General features: G+C 35.4%; 1 protein-coding gene across 2 annotated transcripts in view; it reads left to right on the top strand.

The window, feature by feature from the left end:
- Positions 1 to 13071, top strand: part of FNDC3B (fibronectin type III domain containing 3B) — a 329131-nt gene that overhangs the window by 277626 nt on the left and 38434 nt on the right. For both annotated transcript variants that reach the window (XM_012736403.2, XM_012736402.3), the window contains exon 22: positions 3166 to 3446. In XM_012736403.2, coding sequence (XP_012591857.1) covers positions 3166 to 3446 — 281 coding nt within the window. The remainder of the gene's footprint in view (positions 1 to 3165; positions 3447 to 13071) is intronic.

Raw genomic sequence — 13071 nt, 5'->3', positions numbered from 1 at the left:
GTTTTTGACCTTGAAGAGTTCTGTCTTCATACACATTTAGATTTGAATAGATAATGAAACAAAGGTGCAAGATTTAAGTTCCAACTTGATTTAAGTCATGGATAAAATCACTTATTACAAGTATACCCAATGTCTCTGGCCTCTTTGGAGAAAATATTCCCTTCATAGCTTAATTTTCCAGACCAACTGAAGCATTTCTATTAAATTCTGAAGACTGCTTTAAACATTTCTGATTAAACTCTTTTGATATACACCTTTTTTCTTTCTTGAATGGAGCACCTGGGACATAATTAACCTTTTGTCAATGAGTCAGTGTCATAGCAAATTATCTGATCTTTATAATAGTGAGGCTGAGTCATTGGGGAAAGGTTGAATTATGTGCCACACTCCTGTTTTTGGATCAAGGCAGGATATAAATAAAGAGCTGTCTGCCACCACAATAAAGAGCTTCACTCCACTATGCTTTTAGCATTTTGATATCTCTTTAAAATGTTCATATATATATATATATATATATATATATATATTTCTTTTTTTTTCCCTTTCAGGGTATATGAGATCACTTAGCCTTGACTTCCCAAAAACTGCATTATAAAAGATACATTAATAAGAATAGAATCTACATAAAAAATCTTGCCTCCCTGTGTTAACATTAGAAACTATTTTCAAATGTCTATAGTTATTTATAATAAAATGAGTCAGATCTTATGAAGGGAATAGTACTTTTAAAACCACCATCAACCAGCCTGGGCCACTTAGCAAGACCCCATCTCTTAAAAAAAAAAAAAAAATTAGCCAGGCATGTTGGTGCACAACTGTAGTCCTGGCGCAGGAGGCTTAGGCGAGAGAATTGCTTGAGTCCAGGAGTTCAAGGTTATAGTGAGCTGTGATCTGCATTCCAGGCTGAAGGACAGAGCAAGACCCTGTCTCTCAAAAACAAAAAACAAACAAACCCATTGCTATGCTAAAAAAGTGTTACCAGGAAAAGTGTCTCTTTAATCTATATTGATTTCTTAGTATCTATGGACCAAATATGAATTATATTCATTTGATATTACTATAAAGTCAAGTTAGATCTGAATATTCTTTTTAATATTTGGCACCTTAGAAATAAGTCATTGTAGTATCTATCCTGTGTTTTATAAAGATTGGGTACAACATTTCTTATATTGCTCAAGAATTTTTGAATTTTTATATTCTTCATTAGGAATATTTTAATCCAGAAGTACCCGCATAATTCTATTCACGAGGCATATTGTATTAATATGGCATACTATTATAGTAAAAGGCGCTTTTGAATTAAGTTTTCTTTGAAAAATGGTGATAATAAAGGTGTAAATCTAGAAAACATTTTCCATAGAAACAGGCTAGTTTAAAAGAAAGAATAGAAAAAAGAATAGAATTTTCCAGGAATAGAAAAAGAACAATATTGAAAATATTGGTAAGATTCTGATCAGGTCTGTATATTGTTAGTGGTACAGTGCCAATGGTAATTTCCTGGTTTTGATCATTATTTTGTGATTATGTAAAGTGTTTATTAGAATTAGGGAAAACAAAATGAGAGATATACAGAAATTTCTCTGTACTAATTTTGAAACTTTTCTGTAAGTCTAAAATTAGTTCAAAAGGTTTAGAAAAAATAGGAAAAATACCATTTTGTTCATGATTTTTCCAGTGGGTAAGAAGTGAAGCACCTACTGTCAGCCCAACACTATGCCAGGATTTTACATGTTAACCAATTTAATCTTTACAGTAACTGTGAATTAGGTGTTACTGTCCCCATTTTACAGCTGAGGAAACAGGCTAAGAGAGATTAATTTATCTAAGTTGTTAAATGATGGAATCAAAGTTTGAACTAAGCTCCAACTCTTAAAAGCCATGTTCTTGTCCTTCTATTATATGTTGACATAAAGCCTTAGTTGATACAAACATTGGGCTCCACTATATCTTATTTTTCCTGCCCCTGTAATAAATATGTATCAAAAACAAAATCTCAAAATATATAGTCATAAAACAATTTGTGATGTTAAAATTCTTCCAAAAAGAGAGTTGAAGTATTGTCATAAGACACAACTAAATATAACAAAATATTACAATAGAGTTTCAGCTGTGATTTGATAGCAAATACATGCTTTTAGCTTGCTTCTATGAAATTAACAAAGAAGTTGTAAGTTTTGTTTTAGACCTTTAAGTGTGCAAACTACTTTCCTTTGGTTTTGTAATTTGACCTCATAAGCTTTCCTGTGAAATAAATTAGAACTGGGTTTTAGAGTAAATTCACTTTCGTAAGAAGGTTGCCAAATGTTTTTCTTTTTATAAGAAAAAGATATTTTTGATAATATTCACTGAGCTCATATTCTATAGCAGGTACTATTCCAATGTCAAAGATACGGCAGTCAACCAAACAGGCAACCTTGGCCTTAATGTAACTTGCATTCAAATCAGGGAAATAAATAAATCAACTATATACTATGTCGGCAATAAGTGCTATGTTGTAAAAGACAGGGAAATAGGAAATGAGGAGGCTCACAAGAGTTCAGCAGGGAGAGGGATTGCAAGTTTAAACGTGATGTTCAGAGAGGGCTCATGGGGAAGATGACACTTAAGAGAAGGCCTAGAGGAGACAATTGAGCGAGCTGTGCAGATGTCTGGGGAAAAAGTTCTCTGAACAGGAGCAGCAAGTGCAAAGGCCCTGAGGTGGGAGCAAACGTGGTGTCCCTGTGGAGCAACAGGGTAGCCGGCATAGCTGAGGAGAGTAAGCGAAGGGGGAGAGTTACAGGTGATGAAGTCAGAGTGCTAGTGGGTTTTTTGAAGGGCAGTGGTGGTGAGTAGATCAGATAGGGTCTTACAGGCTTTTTTAAGGACTTTGAAGTTTATTCTGAATCAGATGGAAGGCCGCTGAAGGAATTTGAACTAAAGTCCTGATTCATGTTTTAATGGGAGCATTCTGATTGCTATTAATATAGACTGTGGAGCAAAGGCTGACACATCATTTTTTAGAAAGTAGTCATCTATTGAAGTGGACATTGTATAGGATTTGTTTCTACCTGTGTGTCTAGAGATAAATTGGATACTACTTTAGATTTATTTAACGGCAGCTAACTTGGAGGCGGTAGCATGTGCTAATGGTGTGATGTGGCTTTTGTCTCACTGTTCTGTTTATAGGCCTTCAATCAAGCAGGAGCAGGGCCGTACAGTGAACTTGTCCTTTGCCAGACACCAGCATCTGCCCCTGACCCAGTCTCCACTCTCTGCATCCTGGAGGAGGAGCCCCTCAACGCCTACCCTGATTCACCTTCTGTGTGCCTTGTACTGAACTGGGAAGAGCCGTGCAATAACGGATCTGAAATCCTCGCTTACAACATTGATCTTGGAGACACTAGCATTACCGTGGGCACTACCACCACTTACGTTATGAAAGATCTCCTTCCAGAAACTACCTACCGGTGAGTGCAAGGAAGTAGAAATAAAGCTGCATCAACACAGTGGCACATGGGGCTACAAGTTAAATCTCCAGGGGAAATTGACCAAGTGAATGTCATCTCCCAGCTGTTTCTAAGACACCAGATACCCAGAGTGTTGTTTTACCTTTGTCCCTCAGGCCAAAAGACCTATGAAAGAGCCACACTGTTCAGGGACTCACTGGAAGGTTTTGTGTCCACTCTGACCCTCACCCATCTCTACCCCAAAATAGACTCAAATCCTCAGGTCAGCCCTCTAAATGTTCAGGTTAGAAAGTATTATAAAAGAGCTTTGGGGGCAAGGTGTTGGCATAGGAGTTCTGCTTCTTCCTGACATTATGCCTACCTTAGAGGTGGCTTAAATGATTGTAAAAGTTTTAAGATTTGTAGAAGAATGACATTGGAGGTGTGTTGACCTTTATCAAACAACCTATAGTCAAATGACTTCTAAAAACAATGTAGAGCTCAAGGGCTCAAATAAAGGAGCAGATTTGGGGAATCTTTGTTTAATAAGGAAATGTGAGTTATAGTTGAAATTATCAAGATCTTCTACAAAAGTATGATTTAAAAACATGTTAGAAAGTACCTCAAATGATAATTCTGTTATCTGATAATTCTGTTGTAGAGAAAATGAAATAGTTTAGTTAAGTAGCAACTGTGCAAAGATGAGCTTATGTTTGGGTAGCAAAACCTCAAGAGTCTATTTAAAAATTATTTAATAGATGTAACAAATAATTTAAGTCAGTTTTTTTGTTTATTTGTTTTTGAGACAGAATCTCACTCTGTTTCCCCAGCTAGAGTGCAGTGGTGTCAGCATAGCTCACTGCAACCTCAAACTCCTGGGTTCAAGTGATCCTCCTGCCTCAGCCTCCTGAGTAGCTGTGACTACAGGTGTGAGCCACCACACCCAGCTAATTTTTTCTATTTTTGGTAGAGATAGGGTCTTGTTCTTGCTCAGGCTGATCTCAAACTCCTGAGTTCAAGTGATCCTCCCACCTCAGCCTCCCAAAGTGCTAGGATTATAGGTGTGAGTGACTGCACCCGGCCTTAATTCAGTATTAGTATGCCTGCCAGGGCTATTATATTGGGCTGAATGTGAAAAGAAAGTCACATTGGGAGGATGTTACCTTTTAACCTTATAGGGTGGCTTAGAGGATACCATTTTAGACAGATTGCATGGAAATTAAATAGCTTAAAAAAGACAAATATTTGGCTTTTGTTAGTGTGATCGTAGCCAAAAAGAAAAAAAAAACAAATTGGCCCAAGCCTTTGCTGGCCACCTCAATAAATTATAAATTGGGCATTTCATATTTAAAATATTAAAATAATTTATATTTAAGACCACTCTTTGTACGGCTTGAAGAATTTAGCTCTATAGTACACAAGTGGGTACTATATAGTAGAACTCTGGTCAACCCACAATCTTGTTCTTTTAAATTTCAAAAACAATGGCAGTAATTATAGTGAAATACAAAATGAGTATTTCAGGGAGCTAAGGTTATAAGTGAACAGATCATGATGTTGTAGATAAAAAAAAAATGTAATGAAACATTTTGAGCAGGCCATTGAGCTTGGATAAAGGGCTTATTTCTTTTGTTTGATATATTTTTTTAAAACCTCCAGCTGTTACATGTTATTCTCACAGGGTTTATTACTGTGTGTTGCCAAAACAAGACTGTGCACCTCTCTAGTAAATCTACTGATACAAGAAAAGGTTTTTCAGTGGATCTGTCATTTCTCCATTGGTGCTTGCAAAACTATCCATTGGCTTGCTGATACACCCTGTAGAAATTTCACTGGAATTAAAACGCTATTTTTAAAGGCATTTCACTTGAGTTTATAACAGAGTTTGAAATTGAATTTGTGTTTTGGTTTGAAGGAAAAAAGTATTCTTAAAAATGGACACCTGACTTTCGTTTACATGCTCCTAGCCAAGGAGAGTCATAGACTTTGCAAGCTAAAAGATGGGTAGGATCACCTGCTGTCGCCCCTTCTCAGTCTGTGGCTTAAGCTTCTTCAGTGACCTGGGCAGTGGTTACATCTTCCACTCACCAGGCAGTTCATTCCCTTTGTGAATAACTGTTTTTATAGTGTTTCTCTTATACTTTGTCCAAACCTCTCTATATCTAAAATCAGTTCAGTTGACTCTAGAACTTCCTCTGGAGCAGTGGTTCTCAAGGTATGGTCCCTGGACCAGCAGTATTAGCATCACTTGGGACCTTGTTAAAATGAAAATTATCAGGTCCCACCCCAGATATCCTTAATCAGAAATTCTAGGGGAGGGGTGCTACTCTGTGCTTTAATTAGCCTTTAGGAGATTTTGATGCATATTACAATTTGAAAATCTCTGTCTTAGAGCAGTGATTCTTAAATGTCAGTGTAAATAAGAGTTACCTAGAGAACCTTTTCAATATATAAGTGTTTGAGCCCCACTCCTATAGAGTAGGCCCCAGAAGGGGCCTAAACATCATTATCTTATAATGTCAGCTGTCTCTTATTTAACTATCGTCACTATCATTCATCGTGTTTTTACTAGCATGGGTTTTCTGTAACCTCCTCCATCCTCTTCTTTGGACAATTTCTGTTTCTTTATGGCCTCTCTGAGGTCTACTGCCCAGACCTCCAGAAACGATCTGGCTGGCAAAACTGTCACCTTCTTTGTTCTTCTTACTGAACAGTTGTTACGGTTGCCTAAGATTACTTTTTTTAACAGCCTTATTATGTGTCTGACTCATACTGAGCTGGCAAACAACTAAAACTTAAAGTAGATTTGTTTGTTATGCTCATTTATACTCTTCTTGTTTAGTAAAAAGGAGACAAAAATAACATTTATTGAGTTCTTACTATATGTTAAGCACCATGGTAGGCTGCCAAGATATGAATCATAAATCATTTTTTTCATAACAAAATGAAGTGAGCTTTACCAGGAGACAAGTTTGTAGTAGTCACTGACTTGAGTCAGTCTTGACTTCAATCCTGGGTCCCTTGCTTATAGTCTCTGTGACCTTTGGCAAGTTATTTAAGTTCTTGGTTCCTCAGTTTCCTGGTCTGTAAAATAGGGAATAATAATTTTAGCTACCTAACAGGGTGGTTGTGTATTGTAGATAAGAGTTCAGGAGCCTAATATGGGGCCTGATACATAATAAGTAAGTTATCAGTAAATTATCTGTTGTTAATATTTGGTAGGGAAGAAACAACCTGGAAAATTGGTTGTGACCAGATTATAGGTCAACTTATCTGCAGAAACCTGGCATTATCCTTAGGTACTGGAAACATTTGAGGTTTTTTTCCCCATCAAGGCAGGGCATGATTAAAGCAAGTCTAAGCGCCTGGAGATAGAATGGTAGCATTGGCATCAAACGAGCTATTAGGGGAAGGAGCTTGATTGAAGGCTATCTCTGACTCCCCCTTCAGGAAGCCTTCTCTGAATAACTTTACTCTTTTATCCCCAAAAGGAATTTTACTTCTTTAGAAGTTATCTGATGATGATTCTCTTCTTTCATATTTCTTATTTCTTAATTAGATGATTAACTATATGATAGTCTGGGGTGGGAGTAGGGGAGTTGTAAAAAGCCCATCTTTTGCTTTTTAGGCCTTTTCTACCTTAACCCTTCACCTGGGGACCCCCTCCTCAGTCTCCCTCGCCCCCACACTCACTATGTCCTGAGTACTGGTATGGCTCATCGTGATGAGGGAGGTCATCTTCCTGGTTAAGGATGGTTTGTTTTGAAAGTCATTCTTCTTTTAATTTATTTAGCGTTGGAAATTGGATTGTATATATGCGTATAAAGTGCACTGTAGAAGGCTGTGATCTTCTGCAGTAGAAATGTATTTGGCATCTAGAATTAGATATTTTAATAGAGGATTTTCAATCAAAATTTATAAAGAATATGCTTCTTAATTTGATTCATTTAATCAATATTATTAGGGTATTGATGGATATTGCAGACTCCTGGAAACTTGAAGAGATTTTTCATATCAGCCTGGCCAAGACAGAGTTTGCTGGGGTTACATCACTTCCCCAAATTGGAAAGCAAAATTCCATTTCCCATGCTTTTAATTTGCAGAGCTTAAGATTTCAAAAACTTACATAATGCAAGTTAAAAACAAAAAGACCTACAGATCTAAATTTCAAGATTAACATGTTACTTCAACTAAAGAAAAAACTTCTCAAATTTGGGTGTAGGATAGACTTTAATTAATTTAATAAAATAAGAAACTCAATTTGTATTTTCTGAGGTGGATTCTTGGAATTGTTCCTCAAGTTAATGTTTGTTTTTTTCATTAACCCCATGTCACCTATCACTGGAATTAGGAAATTATTTTCACACACTGTGTTTTTCACCCTCAAACAAAACAAACACTAACTGCCTTAGTTCTTATTCAGCTTTCTCAGCCTCCTGTGCTCAGAGTTCTTAATATTTTCCCCAGAATGCAACAAAAAATTGCCTCATTTCATTTTATCGGTTCCTTAGTTCCATTTCAATTTTGAGTGCTATTTTATTAGAACTAATTAATGTTAGCTCAGTGCATCAGTTACACAGAAAAATATTTTGTGTGTATTTTTTCTGAAACAAAATGTGTTTTTGTAAAAATGTAGGATGTTTTAAAATCTAGGTAGTTGATTTCAGGACCAATGCTGAAAATGTGTTGAGTAAAGTGAAAATAAACTTGTTGACTTTTACTAAATTAAAAAAATGCAGTTGTTAAACTGAAAGTATAGTTTGGATTAAAATTATCTTTTCACTGTATTTGTAGCCACATTTAATCCAAGTCATGATAGGAAAGTATGTTATGCCAGAATTCATGAAGGCGTTTGAGCCTAAAGGAACCCAGTTCACGTCCAGATTTGACCTGTACCCAAAGTATAGATCAGTGCAAGTGACTGAACCTACCTGAGCTGCAGCTCCTTCACTTATAAAATGGACAAAGTAATTCCTACTTTATAGGGTCAGGGTAGAAATTTGAGATAGTATTCCATATATCAAACCAAGGTTTCAATGCCTACTAGCTACCTGTGTCAGTTCGATCAAGTTATTTTGAGTTGAACTTCAGTTTCCTCATTTCTAGAAGCAGAGGTAATATTATAGTAGTTCCAACTCTACAGCACGTTCCCTGGAACAGAGGAGCAGGTTCCCAGTGTTTGTCGTGGTGGTTGTCGATGCTATTATTTATCATTTCTACCTATGCCTGTGCCCTTTGTCTTATCCTCACTTTCCTGAGGATATTAATAGCTTAAAAAGAAACCAGTCCTTTTGGCTGTTGCTATGTCCTTGGCCATTACTTGGAGGAAGGAAATATAAAGATGGTATCAGCAAATTTCTCCTGTTACGATGTTAGGTGGTGATACTAGGGTAGCTAAAATGAGGATGCATGTGTGTGCGCAGCACTGTGCCAATCCTCAAGCAAGCTCAACACATTTTTTTTCACTATTGGAAAAGAATAACGGTCTCAAAAGAAGTCATATGGATAAAAACTCTGACAATTAACACTCTAAAGTTAAAAAAGTATGTTTGGCCACATTGAATCTTTTTCTGGAACATCAAGGAGTATAAAATTAGAAAGTGTTATCATATTCCTTAATTAGGTAATCCTATTAGTAAATGCAGAAAAATGGCACTATCCCCATTTTATAGATGAGTAAACTGTTACTTAAAAGTGTTAGATAATGTCCCTAAGGTCCTCAAAATGATGAGCAGGATTCCCAGAGAGGCTACACTACTAAAAATACTATGGTACAGAAATACCGTATTATTTTTGGTGGTGGTGGTGGTAGTGGTGGGTGTGTGTGTTAAGGCTAAGATTATATGCCTAGCAAAACTTCCCAGTAAAAGATCAGAGAACCAGAGAGCTAAAGGTATAAGGAACCCAGTACTTACCAAAATACTATGGAGGTTTAGGGGAAATAAGTGAATTTACAAAAGAAATCAAGTATCACGTCTAAATTTGTTTTTACATCTTGATATTTGTAGCTTCCAAGCTGTTTTTTTAATTCTTATAAGTGAATCATATTTTTTACCATGTTTTTTTCTTGAGCAGAACAACAACCTTAAGGAAACCCTTACCTCATTTCTTTTGTACATTAAAGTAGCTGAGGGCAATTTAGGCTACACAGAACAAAAGGATAGGGCCACCTGGAATATAAGGAGAGCCAGCAGATGGAAGAAAGCCTCTTGGCCACTGAACTCTTGGAATACCTAGAATAAAGGGAAGGAATGGTAGTTTGGACACTGAAAGGACCTTAATATAAACCTTGTAGATGAGGAAATGTTACACTATTGAGGAAAGATGAAGACTTAATATCTGGCTTAATTTTCCTTCTGCAGAGAAGGGAAACAGAATAGTAGTTACCACCATCATGATGGCAGAAACTTTTTGAGGAGATTGTCCCTCTCTGGTTGCTGAAAAGTTTGTTATGTTCCAATCGTAGAAAGAAACTCTTGTGTTAACATCGTAAAGCAATTTTATAAAACTCATGTCTTATAAAGACTCATGTCTTATACATATGTGAACATAAGTATTAATTTCTCTAGAGTAAATACCGAGGAGTAGGATTTCTGGGTCATATGATAAGTGTGTATTTAACTTTATAAGGAAAATGCTTTCCAGTGTGGCTATACCATTTTACATTATCACCAGCCAAATATGAGAGTTCCAGTTGCTCCTTGTCCGTCTCAGCACTTTTTTATATCATAGTATCTCATGTGTTTTTAATTTGCATTTCCTAATGGCTAATACGTCAAGCATTTTTTTGTGTGCTCATTTACTATCTGTATATCATCTTTGATGAAGTGTCTGTTCCAGTCTACTGTCCATTTTTTTAATGGTGTATTATTTCCTTACTGTTGAGTTTTGAGAGGTCATTATACATTCTGGATACAAATCCTTTGTCAGATATATGATTTGCATATCTCACAGTCTATAGCTTGTCTTCATTCTCTCAACAGTGCAAAAGTTTTTAATTTTGATGAAATACAATTGTTCTTTTTTTCATTTCATGAGAGATCATGGTTTTCATGTCATATATGAAAACATTTTACCTAGAAAGATTTCCTTCTGGTTTTTTTTTCTTAAAAGTATAATAGTCTACATTTAGATCTATGGTCCATTTTGAGCTAAATTTTGTATAAGGTATGAGGTTTAAGTTGAGGTTTATAGGTTTATTTTTTTTTCTATTGATAACCAATTATTCCAATACCATTTGTTGAAAAGACTGTCCTTTCTCATTGAATTGCTTTTGTACTTTTGTCAAAAGTTAATTGGACCCCAATACAATAATCATTGGAAACCTCAGCACTCCATTTTTAGCACTGAACAAATCATCAACATAGAAAATCAACAAAGAAACATTGGACCTAACCTGCAATGTAAACCAAATGGACCTAATAGATATTTACAGAATGTTTCATATAACAGCTGCACATACACATTCTACTTAGCTCATGGATCATTCTCAAGGTTAGACCATATATTAGGACACAAAACAAGTTGTAAAAAATTCAAAAACATTGAAATCATACCAAGTATTTTATCTGACCACAATGTAATAAAACTAGAAATCAATAACAAGAGGAACATCGGAAGTTATAAAAACACATGGAAATTAAACAATATACTCCTGAATGACCAGTGAGTCAACAAAGAGATTAAGAAGGAAATTTTAAAAGTTCTCAAAACATATGAAAATGAATACAAACATCAAAACCTATGGGATACAGCAAAAGCAGTAATAAGCGGAGAGTTTATAGCAGTAAGTGCCCTACATCAAAAAGCAGAAAAGCTTCAAATAAATGACCTATCAATTCCTCTCAAAGAACTAGAAAACCAAAAGCAGACCAAACCCAAAATTAGCAGAAAAAAAAAAGAAATAATAAAGATCAGAGCAGAAATAAATGAAATTGCAACACCCCCCACAATACAAAAGATCAACAAAACAAAAAGTTGGTTTTTTGAGAACATAAAATTGACACCCTTAGCTATAGTAATTAAGGAAAAAAAGAGAGAAGACCTAAATAAAATCAGATGAAAAAGGAGACATTACAACTGATACTACAGAATCCCAAAGGATCATTAGAGACTACTATTAACAACTATATGACAATAAATTGAAAACCTAGACGAAATGAATAAATTCCTAGACACATGCATCCTATCAAGATTGAACCAGGAAGAAATCCAAAACCTGAATAAACAAGTAACAAGATAGAAGCCGTAATAAAATGTCTGTCATCAAAGAAAAGCCCAGGACCTGATGGCTTCCCTCCAAAATTCTACCAAGCATTCAAAGAAGAATTACTATCAATCTTACTTTAACTATTTCAAAAAATCGAGAAGTGAATACTCCCAAACTCATTCTATGAGGCCTGTATCACCATAAAGCCAGAACAAGACAACCAAAAAAAAGTAGAGGCCAATATCTCTGATGAACATAGACACAAAAATCCTGAACAAAATACTAACAAACTGAATTCAGCAACACATTAAAAAGATCATTCATCCTGATCAAGTGGGATTCATCCTAGGGATGCAGGATGGTTCAATATTTGCAAATCAGTCATTGTGATACATCATATCAACAGAATGAAGGACAAAAACCATATGATCTTTTCAATTGATACTAAAAAAGCATATGATAAAATTCAACATCCTTTCATGATCAAAACATTCAAAAAAACGGTAATAGAAGGAACTTACCTCAACACAATAAAAGCCATATATGACAGACCCACAGCTAATATCATACTGAATGGGGAAAGACTGAAAGGCTTTCCCCTAAGATCGGGAACAAGACAAGGATGCCCACTTTCACCACTGTAATTCAAGATAGTACTGGCAGTTTTAGCTATAGCAATCAGAGAAGACAAAGAAATACAGGGCATCCAAATTGGAAAGGAAGAAGTCAAATTACCCTTGTTTGCAGACAATATGATCTTATATCTAGATAAACCTAAAGACCCCACAAAAAATACTATTAGAACTGATAAATTCAGTGAAGTTGCAAAATACGAAATCAACAAAATAAGTAGCATTTCTATATGCCAACAGTAAACAATCTGGAAAAGAAACCAAGAAAGTATTAATCCCATTTACAGTAGCTACAAATAAAATAAAATACCTACGAATAAACTTAACCAAAGAAGTGAAAGATCTCTACAGTGAAAACTATAAAACATTGAAGAAAGAAACTGAAGAGGACACAAAAAAATGGAAAGATATTCCATGCTCATGGATTGAAGAATCAATATTGTTTAAATGTTCATACTGCCCAAAGCAATCTACAGATTCAATGCAATCCCCATCAAAATACCAATGACATTCTTCAAAGAATTAGAAAAAATAATTCTAAAATTTATATGAAACCACAAAAGACCCAGAATAGCTAAATCCATCTAGAGTGAAAAGAATAAAACTGGAAGAATCACATTACCTGACTTCAAATCATAAATCCACACATCTGTAGTGAATTTATCTTTGACAACGGTGCCATGAACACAGAGAGAAAAGGACAGTGTCTTCAATAAATGATGCCAGTGGAAACTGAATATCCATATGCAGAAGAATGAAACTAGACCCTTATCTCTCGTCATACGTACACAAAAATCAAATCAAA

Source organism: Microcebus murinus, chromosome 1 (assembly GCF_040939455.1).
Source record: "Microcebus murinus isolate Inina chromosome 1, M.murinus_Inina_mat1.0, whole genome shotgun sequence".
Lineage (NCBI taxonomy): Eukaryota > Metazoa > Chordata > Mammalia > Primates > Cheirogaleidae > Microcebus > Microcebus murinus.
This window is presented reverse-complemented; position numbering and strand designations above follow the sequence as displayed.